The sequence below is a fragment of the Balearica regulorum genome, chromosome 3 (assembly GCF_011004875.1).
Source record: "Balearica regulorum gibbericeps isolate bBalReg1 chromosome 3, bBalReg1.pri, whole genome shotgun sequence".
NCBI classification, from domain to species: domain Eukaryota; kingdom Metazoa; phylum Chordata; class Aves; order Gruiformes; family Gruidae; genus Balearica; species Balearica regulorum.
In genome coordinates this window covers 104,085,966-104,106,895 of record NC_046186.1, presented here as the reverse complement: position 1 = coordinate 104,106,895, position 20,930 = coordinate 104,085,966, and the positions used below count along the sequence as shown (strand labels likewise).

The following is a 20,930-nucleotide window of genomic DNA, read 5'->3' as shown; positions in this document are numbered from 1 at the left end:
AAGCAGGATGCATATTACACGAGACAGATTTCAGCAAAGTTAATGAAAATAATTTACATTTTTGTTCCGTGGGAAATGAGGCCAGCATGCAGCTGCATGCAACTGAGTAAAGAACTTTTCATGCTTAGTGATCTAAATCTGCTGGATCCAGCAGTTGGTGTCTCAAACTAGGCACTAGTTTATTAAGTGGCCATCCCGAAGGAGTCCAATTGTCATTCCTACCCAAGCGGAGGGGGAAATCACTTCATTTGTATGAAAAATAACACAATAAGGCAGTAACAGCTTCAATTACATGAGAAGAAGGAATCACTCTTATTAGGCTAGATTACCCATTTGTTCCTTCATTACAAAAATTCCAGCAGTTGCTTTAACTAAGCAATCTCTCTCGGTTTCATTCGTACTGCTTCTGCCTGCCTCAACCTCTCCCACAGCTTTTTCAATTATTTCTGCATTTTATCAGAAGCAAAAACTTTCTCAGAGCTTGAAACACTTAGCAGAAACATATCGCCACTTTAAAGAACCCTGATAATCAGAGGTGAGTGGGAATTCTGAATGTTGTCAGAAATTGCAGGTAGACACTGACAATTTTTCTATCTTAAGAGGTATCACACAATACTCGCTCTGGAAATACACAGCTCGAGGAGTCAGTTTGCCACTTTATGCAAACACAAGCTTTCTCAGCAATTGCCTCACACTTCCGCTGTTCATTCTCTCCTTGTTTTCTAAAATAGGAGAAAAATCAGCATAGGAAGCACTACCAGGAAGAAATACAGTCCCAAAGTACACAATTACATAGAAAGAGACAGAAATTTGTCAATTCATAATAGACACTGCTGAGGAAAAAAACTACTGTAGAATCTGAGTAACCCTTTGCTGACTCCTCCCTGGAGACTGGCATCCCACACAGCCGCTGCAGCATTACCAGTGAGCGTTAGTCCTGACGATGACCTGCAACTCTGTCATCACCTTTTCAAGGTTACAGATGTGACCCTTGCATGGTTGGTTGAATATGAAGCACAAACGGAATGATCAGAGCCTGAGAACGTATAATACGCTATGCATTAAGCGCGCACAAAGCTGAGAATCATTTGGGTTAGGACACCGCTCCTGTGCATTAAGGATGGCACTAAATGCTTCCTTACCCTGAAGGTAAATAAAGATCCCTGATCAATTAATATCTGTCAACGTTGGAGACTCCAAATTTAAAGTGCGCAAGACCAAAGCTTCACAATGCACTCACTGAAGAGAGTCAGTGAAATATTTATTACAAGATCTGACCTTCTGAATCTGTTGACAGAGTGATGGCTGGGATAAACATCAAATAAAGACTGGGCAATATACTCATGCCTGTAAATGAAGGATATCATCCATCCTCACTTGGAATGCATTAGTCAAAACTTATTAAGTGAGAAGAATACTTTAAATGAGAGGTAGAACATTAATTATTACCTAGTGTTTGTTTGAGTTTTGGGGGGTATTTTTGTTTGTTTTATTTTGGTTTAGGTTTTTTTTTTTAAATTTCACTGGCAGAAGCTAGAAATAAAAATTTAAAAAAAAATGGCCCAAATTGAAGCTGAGATGTGGAAGTTAAGCCACTTCCCCCCACCCCAATGAAAGAAAGACTACAGAGAGGAATAGAAAACTGAAGTACATTTTTACTTGTAACTTAACTCAGTTATGGTTTTGGTATTAAAGTAATAAAAAGTACTATTTTTCAATTTTGGCACCAAATATAAAAAAATAACATTGCCTAAAAGTGGAAAAGTAGCTGAACTAAGAGATTTTTTTCTTTCAAAACTGTGTGTGAGTAGAATTTCCATTTAAAGCCACTTTTAATGTTAAATCAGGGAAAATGCAAGGAAAACGATCCAGCAATAAAAAAATAAAAGCCAAACCATGCAAACTCAATTGATTCTGGCATGCTTAAGTCCCAGTCCTGAAGCCGACACGTGGCAACATGGAGCTGATCAAAAAGCTTGAAACAGCTCCAAGCTAGCAAAGCATCGTGTCCCAGTGAACCAGGGAATCACAGGCTGCTCATCAGGAAAAGTGATTCCTTTCTGTCCTGAATTCTGGTATTAAAGTGTCAAAGGATTGCCAAGAGCAGTGAATTCAAGGGAAAAGTTGACAAATCAACTTTTTCTAGTTAACTACAAAGTCAGAGCAGGTTGACTTCACAGGCTTTTATTATGATTGGACAAGCATTCCATCACGATAAGAAAAGAATTGGAAATATTTTGGTAACAGCCTTAAATCTTTTGGAATGGATTATGTCTGTATTTGGAATTGTATGGAAAAGAACTGGCCTGTCTGACACTATTACAGATGCTACGGCTTAGGAAACCAAACTGCTTCAAAGATGATTGCAGTTTTTGCATCACGTTCTAACACGTGCAACGTAGGCTCCCTTCCCTTCCAAGCAAGCCTTGGTACTCTACCAGGAGACAGAGCAAGTCCCGCTGGCGTGCAACACCACTTCTTCCTCCCATCGTCTGTAAGCTCCCTGAATACAAAGACTGAAACAGTGTTTTTTCCTTGACAAGGCGCACGTGGCGAAACAGAATTTGCATTTGTTTTTGTATTTCCCGTTAAACCCATCTGTTGCATCACGTATTAGTATTAGTATTATTATTACAAGTTCTTCTTTAGATTCATAGATATGGATGGCACATGTCACACAATTACAAGATAGGGTCTCTGCCCTGAACACTTTATAATCTAAGGACACAGAATTTAGAAGTATGTACATAGAATGTTTGCTAGTAAGCTGTCAGGTTTGACATTTCATTTTGTCAGGCATGAAAGGTTTCTGAAAGCAACGGAATAAAGAAAACATTCTCATAACAATATAAGAAAAAAAACAAAGAACTTACTCATTGTCATGTATACAGTTTCTCCATCCCTCCCTTTTCATTTCCTCTCTGGCCTTCTCTAGTGAGGAATTGATTGATGCTGCCACTCGCAAGGTTGGTTCCAGAGGCTTGTAGCGCTGCCGCAATACTTCAGCAGTATCGCGGAAAGGCCCCTGAAAGGTATAGGGTAATGTAAGTGTTTTATTGTGGGGTTATAGTTCTTTTCTTTCCTTCTTTTATTCATGACACATCGCTGATGAAAGAGGACACCGAATCTCTGGGAAGTGTAGCAAGACTTTTCTTCCAAAATAATTAAAGCGGTTCATTTTGATAGAGGGTTACAGATAACACCAAGGTTGATAACGTGCTCTAAAGCTCCAAAGAGAATGAGAAATGTGCGCTCCAGATTTATTTAACTACTAATAAATATTTATTATTTTAAAACAATACATTGTTAGAACAGATTAGGAAAACTTGGGTTTTCCTCAGGAAAAAAATATTGGTGAAACAAAATCTGATACACAAGTATTAACTGCTTCTGGATTCTGCTTAAGTAGAAAGCCTAAGTCTTTTCCTTTTCATAGTATAAATAATGTTTTACCTTAAAGAACATGGTGTTTTCAATTTAACTATAAAGCTACCTGGAAGGGAACTGAATACAAGACTTAGGATACAATTTTTCTAATACAATTCAAACTAATGACATCAATAATATATTTTGAAAATATTGGAACATTTTTGAAAAGTCTAATTCCATATTAATTTCATTATTCTTTAAAAAAAAAAAAGAAAGCTCATAATTCACAACCCTCCATATACACATATATATCTTTTTTCCAGGGTATGTTGTTTAATAACTGATCATATCAACGCCTACCATTTAACAGCGGAGATAAATAGCTGCAGGAAGTCCTTCCCTGCGCTGTCAAAGTGACATATCCTATGTCTTGCTTTTAGTATTAACCTGTAAGAACTTACCTGGAGTATAATTAGTGCCATATTACACCCCGGACAGTTTAGTGGCAACTCTGGATTTAGAAGTGTTGCTAATTAATTTTTATTTTATTTTCGTAATTGTTGATCTTGCAATGAACTAGTGAAACCTTCTGAAACTATGAGCAGACAAAGAATCCTAATCACAGCCTTTATTCTTAAAGATATCCTTCTTTAAATAGGTTATCACTAACAAGTCACAGCTGGAGTTACTGCAAGCACTGAGTGAAGACTGTGGGGCTAATAAAAAGAAATGATTCACGCCTCATTTATGTTCACTTATGTTTTACATTAATAGAAACCAATAATAGGAACCAGTTACCATAAAAGTCATGGACCGTAAATAACACAAATGGCAAATAAGTATCATCTAGTACTTTTCACAGCTGGACAGGAGGATTGCTATATTTGAAAGTAGTTAATGGATTTTTATTGGAACTTTACTTTTTAAAGGCACAGCACCATGATTTGGAGATCTTTTTAAAGGTCCTAGTAAGCAAGTGAGCATAGTATTTACACTTCTTGCACATATTTTCTTGCTTCTACTCTTTAAGTCTGCGTAAAAAAAAATGTTCATTTAATATGACCACAGTAAGTCTTTAAAAATAGAATGAAAAGTGTTATTGCCTGTGAGAGAATAATCAATACTAGAACAGGACATTAAAACCAGTAAGCAATGTTCTAGCATTATATAATCTGATGATCAAGTTATAAAAAAAGGTTTAAATTTATAATAAAAAGTGAATACTCTATGTTGTAAGATGTTTGCAAGAAGTGGATATATGGAGCAAAGAAGAAAGAAATGTACTATTGTCAAATGATATCAAGATAAATATGTTTGCTTTTAGAAAACACTCTTTCAGAATATTGTATTTCTTCTTCATTGTAAAATATTGACTCATATTCCATCAGGGTAAGGGCCAAATCAGATATCCAAGCAAGGATTTGTTTCCATCTTTAATTTCTAAGACCTTCTAACTCTTTCTCAATCCATAGTTCAAATGAAATTAACAGAGTCCAACTACTAACACAAGGAGATGGAAAAGCGTGTAACTAAGCAAAGGTCTCTCAAACAAGGCTGTGTCATCACTAATGGAAGTGGGGTTTATTTGTTAGAATATTAAGATAATTCTAAACATTTCCTGCAGATTTTTCCATTCCTCTGAATCACGTATTTGAAGAAACTTACCCAGCAATAGGCACCTAAGGAATAGATCTAAGATGACAAGACCTCTAAAAACCAACAGTTCTCACCCTGAAAGCAACTCACACAACTTTTATGGTCTATGTTTGGAATTTAGACTGAGTAGAATAAATCTTCTCGCTACCTATTGGTCTGCCAAATAAAGGTTAGCAGAGGGGCATTCTTACTACTTTACCATAAAATCAGCAACTCATGATAAAAATTATGATCTACATGAAATCATATGTTCTTCCCTGCCCCCACTGCAGGAAAGCTAACAGCATGCAAAAAATCCCCTAAAAATGGCAATGCGCTTTCTGTTATTAATGCCTTTTAATGAACAGATGACTAATTTTAGCATTATCTGTGTTTCCATCAAACTGTAATTCTAGTTAACTCAGTAATAAAAATGATAGATCTAACTGATGTATAAGCATCATTAAAACTTTTCTTTTAAATACACTATCTTACACACACAGAGCTTACCTATAAAATGCTAAATACCCATTTCCCTAAGAGAAAGCTGATAGCTAAGTTTTGTTCTTTTAAACATCTATAATTGACATTCTCATATAAAATATCCAACCCTATGGGCAACAGAAATTTTAGATACCTGAAAGAACAATGAAGTAACAAGTGACTCAAGTGGGCCTGACAGATATTAGAAAAAGAACCTTGGTGCCAAAAACTGTTACCACAGAGAACTAGGACACAAGTATATCTAGTAATTAAATTCCTTATTGTCACACCAGACAACTTTCAGGACGATGCGTTCCGATGGGTTTTCATTTCCAGCTGTTTCATCAGCTCTTACCAGTGTCCTTTTCTTAGACATACAACCCTAAATTGTCAAAGTGTTGTGCAGGGATTTAGCCGTGTGACTCCCATTAACATCAATAAGAGTCGCGCAGCTAAATCCACGCACTGTGCTTTGAAAATTTACCCCACAGTGTACATCCCAGGGTGCTGAAAGGATTAAAGTATTATATAGCAAATTCCCTCTTTGAGGTGCAGAAAATAAACAGAACTCTTCTGGTTTGTTCTAAAAGGCTATCTGTGCACGACTGCTGTGTGTGCGTCTGAACTTAGAAAGGTCTATAAAATATTCAAAATCCAAACAGAAGCTTGTAAGATACTTTGTATACAGTAAAGCGGTTTTGCAAGAGCAACTTAAACATGGAAAAATCTCTCAGTTCCCTCTTTATTTAGAAGCATGACTCCTATACCACCTCCACTAGGCAAAATCTTCCCCTCTGTCCTGAGAGACAATGCATTCAGTCACATCCCGCTGAAGGACCATCATGGTCCCTTTGGTCCCAGAAGGTAAAGAGATAATGTCATATTTATCTCAACTCCAAACGTCCTGATCACCCAAACTGTTTGTTGGCTCACACTTTGTCTTGATTCTAATGTGAGTCAGTGAGTTCAATGAGGAAGCTCAAGCAGCCAAGGTAGGGAGAACATAAGGAGGGAAGGACAAAGGCGGAGAACCGCCCCGAAGTTGATCCTTACTGTTATAAGCAGTATGGATCTCTGTGTAGCTCAACTCTACTTCTCCAGAGGTATTCTGGCAGGCCTGCATCTTCTCCTCGTGCTCTAACCCAATTCTTTTTGCCTTCATGTCCCACCACTGATAGAGACTCGTCCTGCTATGGACAAGTCAGTCAAGACATAAAGGTGAGACAAGCCTCTTCTGTGTGGGTTAGCCAGTACGCCCACGGCTCTCCCCACTGAAGAACAATGTGGATGCAACCAATAAACCACAGGTAAATTGTGGCAGATGGCACACATCCATGTAGTTCGAACCCAGCAGTAGTTCAAACTTAAGACTGTGTTCAGACCACCTCTACCAAGGGCTGTAATAATATAGTGAAAATAACCATATTGAATTAAAGGAGTAAAATACCAATAAAGATATATTATACATTGGTTATTGCTCATTATTGTTGTTTTATTTCTGTAGCTAAATGATAGCTTCAGTGAAAGATACTGAGAAGGACACGTTTAGAAGCATTGTCTCTCTAAGCAAAATACAGAAAAATTTTAAATATAGGACAGAGTTTAAAAAAAAAAAAAGTGTAACAGGTTCTGAAGACATTGTGGTCATTCAAAATCAAACTAGCACTGAAAGTGTATGTGTGAGGTAAGCAGAAGGTTCGGTAGAGTGGGCAAACTGAAAAATTCTTCAGAATAGAGAGAAAGACAGAATACTTCTATCTCAAAGTACCTGGACCAGGCATTTACTGGCAAAAGCTACATATCATTGTACCGTCATCAAGTGAGGTCTCAAAAGTCTATCATCTGCTGCGTATATTGGGCATATTCCCAGCAGGTTTTGATAATAAAGTGGCAAAAGCTGTTTTTCAATCTTGTGGGACATTCACTCTGATGCATTATCTCAGAGATGTCCATTAACTTATAGATGAGAAAAAAAGCTATATCTGCAACATATGTTGACATTAACTGAAATTAAATTGAGACTATGACAGTTACGAACGGGAGCTGGGCAACTGAACTGTGATGCAGAACAAAATGTAGAAATTTTTGTAATTAAAGCTGACACACAACTAGTGGACACAAAAGAGCAGGAAATATTCTGTACTGAGAGGATGTCTCTTGGCCTTCATATGGAAAACAATTGCAAAAAAGAGGAAAAACTTATCAAAACTTATCAAAAACTTATCAAAAAAAAGGTTAGTTTCTCCTATAACCTTTCAATTCTCCTATTTTTTATTGAATTAAAATTGGAAATTAAGAATTCTACCTCTAATGAATCATAATACTGATATTCAACTATATCAGTTCTTCCCTTTGAAATATGTGAAATGACATTTTTTCCCCAAAGAATAAAAGTCTAAAGAATCATATTTCCCTGTTTTTACATGCCACCTAGGTTTCGTATTCTTTAAGACAAATCTGCTTCAAAGCTTTTATATCCTGAGTGCAAGTACTAGATCTATATATAAAAAAAAAAAAAAATCCACAAAAGGGATTTTTGGAGCTGATGATCCTTATGGGTTCTATGATAATCTATGACACAAGATATGAACAAAAGCTGCCTCAGAGACACTGAAAAATGTTACCTGAGGTTTCTGCCTGCCAATAGGTGGCAGAGGCTGTGCTGTGGAAAAAGTCGGAGGCCTTCTGCAAGTTGGCCAGTCGTAGAGCTCACAGGCGACGGGACTCTCCATTTGCTGCCATCTGTGGCTCAATGGCTTTGACTTCCGTAGCAGCAGTTCCATTGGATCCGGGGATTTCCTGAACGGCGAATTGTATATGCCTGCGATCTGAGCAGAAGATGGGGTTATCTTGGACTTCAACTAACTTGAAACTCATGCTTGCATTTATTCTATAAATCAAACCAGTTAAAAACCTATATAACAAACAGTTTCTGATGACTACTGACATGGGATAGATCTGTAGCTTAAAAGCATCTCTGGGCACCGCATTACATTTAAGAAAGGGTTTAAATAGGATAACATAATGTATAATCTGAGTTTCAGCCCTTCACATGGGAGTAAGCTTAATTTTACGGAAGGAAGAGGTTCCTGTATCTCAAACCCCTGTTTTCTTTCAGTCACATTCAGCTTCCACCTTTCACAGCAGTAGTCAATGCAATATGCCAGTTTTCCCTTAAAAAAATAAGTAAAACTGTACAAATTTGCATCTAGTTTTAAAGGCAAACTGTTAAAGTTGTTTTGAAATTTAAAATTTAATTTAAATTCCTATATACAATAGGAACAAAAATACATTACCTATTATTTCCAAACACATACTCAAAGACGAAAATCAGTGCTTACGCAAGGGAACATAACTCTTGTCCCTCTAAACTTTGTGCTACTTGACTCACAATGTGGACTAAGAGAGTGGCAACTGCAGCATTTTTAAAAGTAAAATTCAGTGATTAGGTAAGGGGATATACAAGAAAATGTATGGAATATCAGAAAACAGTAATTGCAATAAAATGTTCTTATTAAATTCCTTTAATTATTCAAATGCATTTAGGTTTAATAGTAGAAAAACTGTGAAAACAAAAATTTAGAATAAAAATTTCTGAATTGTGAATTAAACTGTAAAGATTCATTGTTCATTGAATTTGACATTTCATTTTTTCAGGATGCATCATTAATTGCATCACTAGTATGATCTAATATAACAATTATTACTATAAAGCGTACAATTGTGAACTAGTGATCTACGTCATTAACAATGTGTGAATATCTGGCAAGTCAAAATTATGTGGCAGACTGTTCCCAAATCATTCCTATAAATATAGGGATTTTATCAGTTGTATATAAACAATTCTCAAAAAGACATATGTGAGTTTACTGAATTAATTATGAACTGTTAACCATAAGAATTTCTATACCATATTACACAAAGCCACTAAATCTCCTATAAAACAGATGATATATGCTTAAAATACACCTGGTGAAAATTAATTTAAAGATACTGAGTTGCTTTAAGGATAATTGTATTTTCTACATCAGTATACTCAGAGTATTCTTAAGATCTTTAAAGTAGATTTGTTCAGTTAAAATATATTGTCCTTTGCTTTTATCGTAATTTTAATTGCTAAGAAGTATTGAAAACAAATAGTAGGAAAAGAAATCAGTTTCATGATGCAGGGCAAGGTACAGAAAAGAGTAAATGTTTAAAATCTGGCATTTCTTCTTTGGAACACTACTGAGGACCCATGAGAAAACTAGGTAGAGCATCAGCCTCCTCATAAAGTATTAATCTCTTGGGGCTGAGAGGATTGAACGCTCCCCAATTAGCTCTAATGCATTTTTCATTAATGTGTTCTACTGGGAAGTTCCGATTTCTTGTTTCAAAACAGTTAAACAAGGCCCATATAAAACTTACTGTTTAATAGACAAAAATATTCCGAGACGGCAGCTTATTCGAAATATTGTTGGGCTATTCAAAGTTTTATGGGCTACATTCTTCAACTCTGTAAGTGATCTGGGTCTAATGACAATTGGTTTTGTCCCTTTGTGTTCCCCTCTTAGTGCAAACCCTATAAACTATCCCACTACACTATCAGTCTAAAAGTGCAATGGGAAAGAGGACACGAATAGAGATAAGTGGTAGAAACACATGTATGCCAAACAACCACTGGTTGTTCCTTCAGGATGCCAAACTAAAATGGCAGGCATCCATGCTTCAAATAGCAGGCAAGCAGAATCAATGGAATAAATGCAAAATTGCAGGTCCATCTGTATGATCTGTAAAATCCAGCTGCATCTTAAAAGTTTGGTTCTACAAGTATGGATCTTACTCCCATGAACATCTCACAAAGTTACAGATTCTCCTAATGCTGTTATTATTTTTGTCATATTTCATACATTGTCCTATTGCAATTTTCTTATCAGCCCGGTACATTTTTGCTTATGAATACTTGGTGACCTGTAAGCGCTACATAAACACAAGTTCCATATGCTATCTCCGACTTTATTGCACAGTTCCACAGTTATTGAACACACACTATATACTTGTTACACAAGTTCTCTCAAATGTACAATGCCACAGTCAAGGCCTTCCATACAAATTAGATTCCATGCTGGAGATACACAAACCAACTCTATGCCATGGTCATTATGGCTCTTCACCCATTAGTCCTACCATAGCCATCAGATCTGCTTACGTTCTGATCAATGAACTTTTGCCTTCACTCTGTTGATGACAGAGAAATAGAAAAGTGGTTGCCTGTGACTACCTTTTATTCACATTTCACTGAACTGCTTGTTCTAATGTCACTTTATCTTTCCACCCATTCCTACGTCGTCTATGTTCAGCTGTTGTATCCTGCCTAACGTGGAAGACTCTGCGTACCAGCCATGCCATGTGTCTGCAGAGGTCCCCAGCGAGTGGGAGAGATCCTGCTCTCTGACGGTATGTCTGTGAAGCACATATTTTATAGAAAACTACAATGTTACTGAAAATGTAAACTTTTTCCAGAAGAAAAACATCTCCATGTGCACCACTGAGAATCAGGATTATGTAGAATAAACCACTATGGCATAATAATGACTCTCTGAAGGTGGTAGGCACGGATTTGTTGATCGTAGCAAATCCTGATCAGAGCTGCATCTGTCCAAAATTTACATCTCTTTTTAAGCTTTTTCTTGTAAAAAGAAAATAAATTTTAAAAAGCTGAAGAGCAAATTGGGTAGTAAATTTTAACAAAAGAAAAAAAAAATCTGTCTACATAGCACAGGTTTGGGTTTTTTTTTAAATTTTGTTTCCCAAAAGTGGAAAAATACATAATCTGAAATAATTTAAACATTTTTCCTCTGACAAATTACAGGCAAAAATAGCTTTAAAGTGATGTGCTGTCTGGGCTCTAAGTTGCTTCTGTTAGTCATACTTAGAGCAAGTATAAATGGCTCCCTGAGTATAATGCCTTTCTGAAATGGCATTTTGCAACCTATATCAAGATACTATGCATATTCTACTTGACATTTCTTTGTTTAAATGTTTGGCAGTAGAAAAAACTATAGTTCATAAGGGGTTCAAACACTGTGAAACACTGCTGAATATCTCAAGGTGCACAAATAGGACTGGCTTTTAGCACTTTTAATGACACCAAAATTAGCCATAATAGGTGTGGGAATCTATTGATTCGGTGTCATTGGAACTACTATTGCTGAAAAGGTGTCTTAACAAAGACACATCTTTTGTTGTTCTTTTTTTACATACTATCAGGTTAAATATACAGATAATGTATCAACTATGAAAATGGATTTGGAGTTTTAGTGAGGCCCGTTGGACACTGTGAACGTTATCGCTTCTTCTACAGTGGAAACTCTTTGTAAGATCTAGGTCAAAATTGATTTTGAAGTGCATTTTTAAATAATAATTTTTCAAGCAGACCTTGTTAATTGCTTTACATTTTAATTATATATGTTCAAGCATTCAAACACACAGATAGCAGAGCAATCAGCAGAGTTAGTATCTAGATAGATCAAAATAATACTAATTTACTCTAAATTCCCCAATGTTTGTGGTAAGGTTTTAGGCCTAGATTTAACATTGGCAAAGTTTGGTAGGAGAGACAAGGGGATGAGTTTGACTCTACTTTCCAGTTCAGACCAATCTCTGGCAAAATTGCTCCCATTCATTTTTAATTATGTCTGCAAATCAGTCTTATTTTTGTAATTTCTTGCACATGTGTTGTGCGCTGATGGATGCCCTATTCACTCTATCCTCTGCAGGGAGCTGGCAGTCTGCAGAAATCTAAGAATCTGGAGGATCAAAGCCTTTGGTACTTAATAAATTTGCATATCTTCTTGAGACCAGTACAACGTGCTAAAAGCGTTACTTCATCTTTTCCCTACTTTAATACAATATTATCTCGACTACAAAACCATTGTAGTTAATACTGCATTTTCAATGACAGAAGAGTATCTGTCTTGAGATATTACTTCATACTTTGATTCCATTATTCTCCCCACCTTTAGTCCGTAGGAAAATATGTTACCCTCCAAAATATTATGGTAGTTTACAAAAAATACCTCTTGTCTGCAGGGAGAATAAGACATTTTTCTGTACCCATGTTCTTCACAACTAAGAAGGGCCTCTGTCAAGCCAGCTTTCTGGGACTGCATTTCCAGGAACAATTTTCTAAAGTGACAAACACTATGGGGAAATCTGTGCTAACTGTTAAAAAACCAACAACTGAGTTATTTGCAGTACTGTCATGCTAACTTCCACCTCAATAAGACCAAAGAAATCTCAGGAGGGGACTCTGCTAATAGCTTCTTACTGACCTCCTTGCATCAGGCCCGTCTGGTGAATGGTGGCCCAGTGGTGAATATGGCAAATGAGGTGTGAAAGCACAGATTTATTTTTTTTTTTTTAAGACTATGGTTCTGACTCGTCAGGGAAAATAAGAAAAAAAAAAAGAGAGAGAGAGAAATGAGTTATACAACAGATATATTTTTCCCCTAGAATTCTCTGCCTCAGACCTTCCATCATGGAAACCCAAGCATGACCTGGAATATTAATTGTGTCAGGTCAAGCATACTGGCAAATGTACCATTTGTTACCCAGTCATCCTTAGCATTACATTAATATTTTGAATCATTTTGCATTTCTAACACTCTATCATTTAGTTTCCTCCCAATCATTTTCTTATCTTTATAATTAATGGTGGCATATAAAGAAAGACAAAAACTAAGAAAAAAATATTAATTTAATGAAGATATTAACAAAGAAAAATTAGTTGAAGATTTTTTTATATTCTGCATCACTTCCATCTCTAATCCCATATTTAGTCCATGCTGTAGAATATCCATGTTTCTCTTTTGCTGTTTGTCATTTCTGTACGGAGAGAAAGATTTAACTGTGTTTTCCCAGAATACAAAAGGAGCTTGCCTTGAAAGCTAACCTATGAAGGAAGGGAGCAGAAAAAAAAAAAAAAAAGTAGAAAGAAGGAAGGGAGAAAGGAAAGAAAAAAGTGCAGGTAGAAAGGGAAAGACAAGGGCTGTGTTGATTATGCTGGATTGTTCCTCAGAAAAGATTGGTGATCCCAAGTGGTATAATAAAATGTGAACAGTTTTAGATGCTGCAATTTTTATTTATGAATGAATTATTTCTTATTCTTCTTTCTTCTTTCTTATTCTTCTTTCTTATTTCTTGACCGAGCTTTTGAAGTCTACGTATAAAATTCCAAGCAAAATATGCCCTAATAGATACATTGTAGCTACTGCACTGCAAATAATTACACAGATGGAAAATGAAAAATCGATGAAGTTGAGCTGAAGATAAAATGTAAGCATGAAGTCAATAGAAAGTGTATCCTTATATCTTTAAAATATTATTTACTTTAACTAAACAATAATAAAGGTATGTTCTATTTTAATTACTTCCCATATCAACTCTGAAAGTCTGAAATAATCAACATATATCATGAATAGAAATGTTTCATTTAACGGTCATTTAATCTCGAAAAAAATAGCTTTGAGGGAGGAAGCCTTTGCAAGTGATTGTCACAGTAAGAACCTAAAGAAAGTCCTACTTTCTCATTCTGGTCTTTTAATGAGGAGTTAAACAAGAAGGACAATACTTCAGCAAACCAGGGCCTCAACTTGAAAATCCTTTTTTGCTCCATTGTAATTTGTAAAAAAACTAAGCAAGCTGAGAGGAGAGGTAAGAGGTCTTTAAAAGCCATAAAAGTAAAAGCATGAAGGAGAGCTGTGAATGAAATATTTGCTAGAGATGGGATTGCTGAATCAACACTGACCAGTGCACTTCATCATAATTATCAGGACATACTACTGCCAGGGGATTTATAAAAATCCCACTCAGCAAATAATTGCCCTGCTGTTAGGAGATAGTTGGAGTGTTAACACACTGTCACAGTCCAGCGTTTAGTAAGATATTCAACATTCAATTACTCTTGCTGAGAACTAAAAGGAAACATGATCATTTCTCAGCTACTGCAGTTATGCTTCCACATGAATTCCAGTGAACAATCTTGTTAATCCCCAGATACAGTTTCTCTAGGAGGTAAAAGAAATACCTTAAAACATTAATGATTCACAGGGAAAAAACATGTTTAAATGATGCTGCAACCATGTCTGTAAAAGAAAAGCAGTTCAAAACTTCTAAATAACTAGTTTATTACAGGCTTTCAGAATATTCCGTATGTTGTGAAAATAAAAGGATAGTATCTTTAATATGAAATTTACTGGGGAAAGAGCCACCTATAAAACTTCTGTAAATACTGTTCTAGCAACAAGTATAATAAAACTATGTCCATGAACTGAAATTTGAAACATCAAAATATTTAAGCCACATTAGAATGTATTCTACTAGGAATAATCTGTGATTATTTCACTAATATGAACACATTTTTATATTACAGATTAAGAAATATAGTGTAAACTATATTCAGATATTGGAAAAATACCATAGTGTGGTTCAACATTCCAATTTGAGATAAAATTTCCTTACCATGGCTGACAACAGGAAAAATGTTGCCCAGTTTTATAAATGTAGGTTCAGTTCTCACTGAGCTAAATGCTACTCCTTAGGCCTGATCCTGTAATCCTTATAAAAATATACTGTCAAGACTTTCTTCTAAATAAGAATTGGAGGACCTAGCCTGTTACTGTACCTAAGGTATTTTGGCTTTGTTTGAGGTACTGCTTTTACGCAGAGACTGAAGAATTCATAAATGAGTGATGAGTAGCGTATATTCTTTCAAGTGGGATTAATTACCTGTCTTCTGCTTAATATATATTCTGTTTAAACAGAGTAATAGAAGCATTAATTATTGTTATTCTGCCTTCAGATTGTAAAGCTTGGTTCAGTCCTCTTCATCTGTGAAATGTTTGCTTGATATCAAAACAATAGTGTAATCATGTTTTAAATGCACATTTATAAGTAAACCAGGCTGCAATTTTATGGACTATACAATAAGACGTTAAGGAAACATTCAAGTCCAGTATGCTGGCTACAGACCATACAATCAACCCCTAAACCTGCACAGGCACTAAGTTCAATTACAAGAAACAAAACTGTAATTGAGACTCCAAACAGGTACCAACTGGGTGGGTATTTAAGCAACGAGACAAAAGAGAAGCAAACCCTTAGTTTAATGCATGGATCATTGTGGCACAATATCCAAAACCAGCAGCCCAGCGAATGCAAAGGCATCCCAAAAAATGTATCCACCTTTCATTGATTCTCTCTCTGCCCGAGGCTTACTCTGTCAACTCTAATTCTCACCCAGGCTCTTGATGACTTGACTAGATCAGGGATAATGACTTGAACGAGTGAGCGATGGCACGGGAAACAATACTCTTAGGATGGAGACACAAAACAGAGACAGAGCATTCAAAGTTCTCTTACTGACTTCTCATTTGACTTCTAACTGATTTCAAAACAAGCAGAAAAATAAATTTTATCTTGCTTAATAACTTTATTTTAAAAATAGGAATGGGAAATTCCATTACTGTTATTTTTTCTTTAAGAAGTGCTGAGGTGAGTATGGACTCATGTACAAATTCTAGGAATCTCTGAAAGCCAACCTGTTCTTACAACCACCCTGTATTAATGGGAATTAAAGAGCTTCGTCCAAAGAATGATCTCTGAAGGTGATTTTATTCTTCCATGTCTCAATAACTGCATGTGAACACACAGTATTTTCTTACTTCACAGGGTTATTTTGAGGCTAAAATTATTTATGCTTTGAGAAGTTTTCAGAGTCTTAAAACACTTATTTAAATGTGTGATATTATTTACATCTTTAAAACTAAAATTTCATCTACTATCATTGTCATAATGGAAAAGATTAGCTTTGTAAGAAAAAATCAACTCAAAATTCACTCCTTTTCTCACTGGATTGAAAAAAATCCTTGTAATTATGCCATATAGTGTCTTTGAATTTGTAACACCAGAAGTTACCTACAACACTATATCAGAAGACAGGAGAGCTCTTCTTAACAGAGATGGAAATCGTATGGAAATTTCCTTTGTTAACAAAATAATTGCTAAATAGAGAATTCATTCGCTTCTCCGAAAATACACATATGCAACAAAACATTTAATTTCTTTTCATTGTTTCTTATATCTGTTGCGTTGTGCTTACATGTGAATCTTTCCTCACGGACGTATATTTGGACAGATTTATGAAACAATTTGCTGTAGTAAACCTACAGTGTTAGACAATGACTAAAAACTCGCAAAGCGGCAGTATGTTTAACAAAGCAGTCTTCAATGAGAGCAATAAACAATGAGGTGAAGGTTTAATGAATGGTCACAGTATTGTTTACAGGAAAGAATAAAGAAGAGAGGAGAGAGCCATCTTAGTCATATTAGCAAAGGGAGTCAGAAATGAGTAGAGGAGGGTGATGTAATAGGAAAAAAAATTAAAATATGAAGATTTTATTAAAAGATTAAGTTGAAATAGAAAAACAGAAAGCAAAGAAAAGATGCAAAATAAAGGTAAGGAAAACAATAGATGGGAGTAGATACACAGTTTTCATCATGTCTGTTGCAGGACAGACACAATTCCCAAAGTAACAGTATATATTAGATACTAAACAAAAGCATTGAATATTGAATAAACTGTGCAAGTTAATGAAAGAACTTTACCATTATACTATTCACTTGCCTAAGAGCTGAAAAACAAAAGAATTGGTGTGTACATCACTCATCTTGAAGTCTCATTAAAGCATGGATACCATCAGTGCCATTTCTTAATCAACAGGAAGATTTGCTGTTGAGAAATGTACGGCATTTTATCTTCGTGACTTCTCCCATGCCATTCCTAACCTCCCTCTTCTTATGCACTTATCTCTTACTTAGCATGTACTTCTTCTGATATAATAGTTTCAAAAATTACCGGAGCAAGACCATACATCACATCAAACTTGTATAAACACCAGACAGTCTCCTACACATCAACCAAATTCATCCCAGTAGCAATTTCCGGCATGTCAGTGGAGTTCCACTCTGTGCAAGTGTGCGTGAATGTGGCTCTGTGTGTGAGCTATTTAGGTGATATTTGCACTACATTGTTATTTCCTTGCAATATAGTTTCTTTCTTAAATGTGCGTACCACATCATACACAAAGCCAACATTCAATATATAACTCGCTCTTAGCAGTTTTCTGACCCTGCAGCAATCCAACCCTTTCACCACCCCAATTGACAGTAATACACAAAATGTGGTCATGTTTTTCTAAGATCTCAGCATGTACACTTTTGATAGATCACACAGCTTGTCCTTTAAACTCTGCCATTAATCCTACCCACAGGAGTTAAGCAAGAAGTTTGTTGTCTAGAAAAAATCCACACAAATAGAGATTATGCAATTCAGACGCTGAAAAAGACAGTTACCTTCCAGCTAGTGGATTTTTAAATGACTAATGCTAGATGCAGAGACGCTAACTGCTGTAATACATGGTAGATACAGAGATGCCACTACGCTATAATAACATATGCTTAGTATGAGTGCCGTGGCTAGTAACAAGCTAGATAGAAGCAGCTCTGAGAAATACTGCCATGTTTAAATGGATAAGCCTTTAAGCAACTGAGCTTGCACAGAATCAATCACAAAACAGCACTCAAACCTTACATCCTGTTGTTTGTTAAACTCTTTCTAATGGCAGATGATTTTTCAGTGTAAACTCTCATTTCTTTGCACAGTTATCCAGTTATTATGATGTTATAATAAGCAGCCTTCAGGAAAAACAGAGTTTGCAATACTGTCGCAGAACATGCTTAAAATTATTAAATTTGTTCTATTTTTAAGGTCATTCACTCACTATCTTTAAAAAATAGGATGCAAAGCTCTTGTTTTCTGGAAAGTGTGGCAAAGGGAGAAATTATTGATTTCTGTTGGAAGTACTTTCACTTATCACTTGTTCTAGAATGAGACTTATGAGAGGAGCGAATGGGAAGGAAGTATTTTTCACTGACACTGGTGCATAGCCATATATTTCTTACAGGAGGTAGGTTATGATGTCAGCAGATAGCACTTCCCCATCCTCTTCCCATTGCTCCCTAAGCTATAGAGTTGCCCCTTTCTGGGCATGGAGATCACCACACTTGCAATCTTAGTTTTGGTTGTGATTGTACTTGTCCTCTCTAGGGAGACAACCATCCCTTCTTAGAGAAAAAAAAAAAGGCTGATTGAAAAGGATATGAGCAAAACTGGAAAATCTATGGAAGTTGTGAACTTTGTCACTAAATGGTTTTGGCAGAGTGTGAACCAGATAGATTCTGGAGGTATGTGTTGGCTTCCAGCACTTGGTCTTCTTTTTACATCACCATGATACTGTACTGAGTAGCAGAATTACACTCCTCAGTGTTCCCAGGATGAGTAATGGGACTCAAAGGGCAAGAGCTGGACTCAAATTCTAAGAGAATTAAAGATTTTTGAGAGTGTGAGTGCAAATCACTTAAAGGTCATTGTTGGAATTCAGACCTAGTGGAACTAACCTTCTAGACATAAACATTTTTCTTTGTTCAGCTACAATGTCTTCCAGAATCGCAAACAGCTCAGTTACTGGCTGCTTTCAGTTTACTTTACTTGGTCCTTCTTTTTGACGGTAACATTAAGCAACATTAACTGAGATTCCTTTCAAGTGAACTGAGATTGTGTGTATAGTGCCCCACGAGGCACAAGAGTTGAACGATTTTCCTATAGTGAATACCTGTGAATAGACTGATACACCTGGCTTCCAATGTGGAAGTGAATACACGAAGGCGGCGTGCTGATCAAACATACCTGTCGCAAGTGCTGTAAGAAGGATTTAATGTACATTGAGAATCCTTCGGAAATAATATTTTATAAAAACAGAACACTGTAGCATGAAGTGCTTTATATCCTAATGCTATTTAAAGGTAGCTGCAAGCCTGCCTGAGAGCTAGGAAAGCTCACTCTCTCCTCTTTAATTTAAATGAGATTTTTTTATGGTACAAGCTTTGGGAAGTACTCAGAAATATCTGACTTCTTGGCAGAGAAATGATGAGTGGATATTAAACACCCATGGATAGGTGGGGATGTTCAGTGATTGGGGCACCTACATTAAAAAAAAAATTAACCATTTTAGTTCATCTTCAGGAAGTATTAGTACTTATAATGAATGATAATTTCATCCCCTGAATGTTTTAGAGACAGGATAATAAAATTACAACAGTAAAGAGGAAGGAAATAAAATGTAAAAGGTAAGAGCTAATTCATTCTTCATGCTAGCTCAGTCCTTGGCCTTTCCTGAACAGACACTGCCAATAGTAACAAATTATGTATAATCATTTTGTGATGTGGACTGTTCACACGGGACTGAGCTCAAATGACCAAACTTGCAGCCCTGTCTCTTAAACTGTGGATCTGAAGATCAAAGGCCAGAGCTTTATCCACTGAGTCCTCACCTTTATAAGAATAAAACCGCCAGGTGTCCGGAGACAGAGTGGGTGTCAAACAGTGTCATTTTAGACCAATTGTTTTTCAAGCTCTTACAGGATGGCACATTAGGTTAGAAGCATATTAATCAGTTGTGTCTTCTGAATATTCATTAGCCTGCGCCAGGAAGGATTTTGTGGCTTTTTTTTCTTCCTCACTTGGAACATTTACACCTGGTGTAACCGCAGTAACTTCAACAGAATTAACTCTTGATTTGCAGCAGTGTAAAAAGGGGTCACACACAGTCAGTGTAATGTTTACAGATTGCCATCTCTGTCGACAGGAAAAATGTAACAAAAAAATACCTTAGCAGTGAATAGAATTTGAATGTAAATATTTTACTCTACAAACTGACAAACGTGAAATAAGGACTGATACAATTGAAACAAGTGATCTAACTTTGAGTTTTGCAGTAACTACAGAAAATCAAAACAAAACTGCTCTGAAAAACAAAAGCTGAAAAGTAACCTCGGGGCATATTTTTGCAACTTTTATACACAAAAAATCCTAATCCAGAGTCCACAGAAGTTTCCTAAATGACTCCCATTACCCTAAAGTGGAATTGCTTATGGAGTATGGGTGTTACACGGAGTAAGAAAGGATTGACTGTGTGACAAAGCTCTCAAGCGCTTGTAGATATTATATCACAAAGAACTTTGGCTTTCTGGATTAGTACATTCATTTTCTCTGACAAAAGGTAAATGTGGTTTATCTGTCTAGAAACAGACAAAAGTTGGAGAAAAGAGAATCAAAATTCTCTTTTACCTCACCCAGTACTGTTTCCTATATGGGAAAAAAAAACTACAGAGTAAAAAGAAAAGATCTGCTGCTCTGCTGATTCTCCAATCCTTTCCTCAGCAGCCGGAGAGACTGTAATAGCAAAAGGCATTTTCAGCGGTGGCACTCTGAAGACTGTTTCCATAGGAATCTTTTCCTGATCTCAATGACTTTACAAGACACACACCAACTCCGCTCCTTCCAC

General features: G+C 36.1%; 1 protein-coding gene across 2 annotated transcripts in view; it reads right to left on the bottom strand.

Moving 5' to 3' along the window:
• SPATA17 (spermatogenesis associated 17) overlaps positions 1-20,930 on the bottom strand; it is an 88,461-nt gene that overhangs the window by 26,453 nt on the left and 41,078 nt on the right. For both annotated transcript variants that reach the window (XM_075749283.1, XM_075749282.1), the window contains exons 7-8: positions 8,112-8,315; positions 2,874-3,025 (exon numbers count right to left, since the gene is read on the bottom strand). In XM_075749283.1, coding sequence (XP_075605398.1) covers positions 2,874-3,025; positions 8,112-8,315 — 356 coding nt within the window. The remainder of the gene's footprint in view (positions 1-2,873; positions 3,026-8,111; positions 8,316-20,930) is intronic.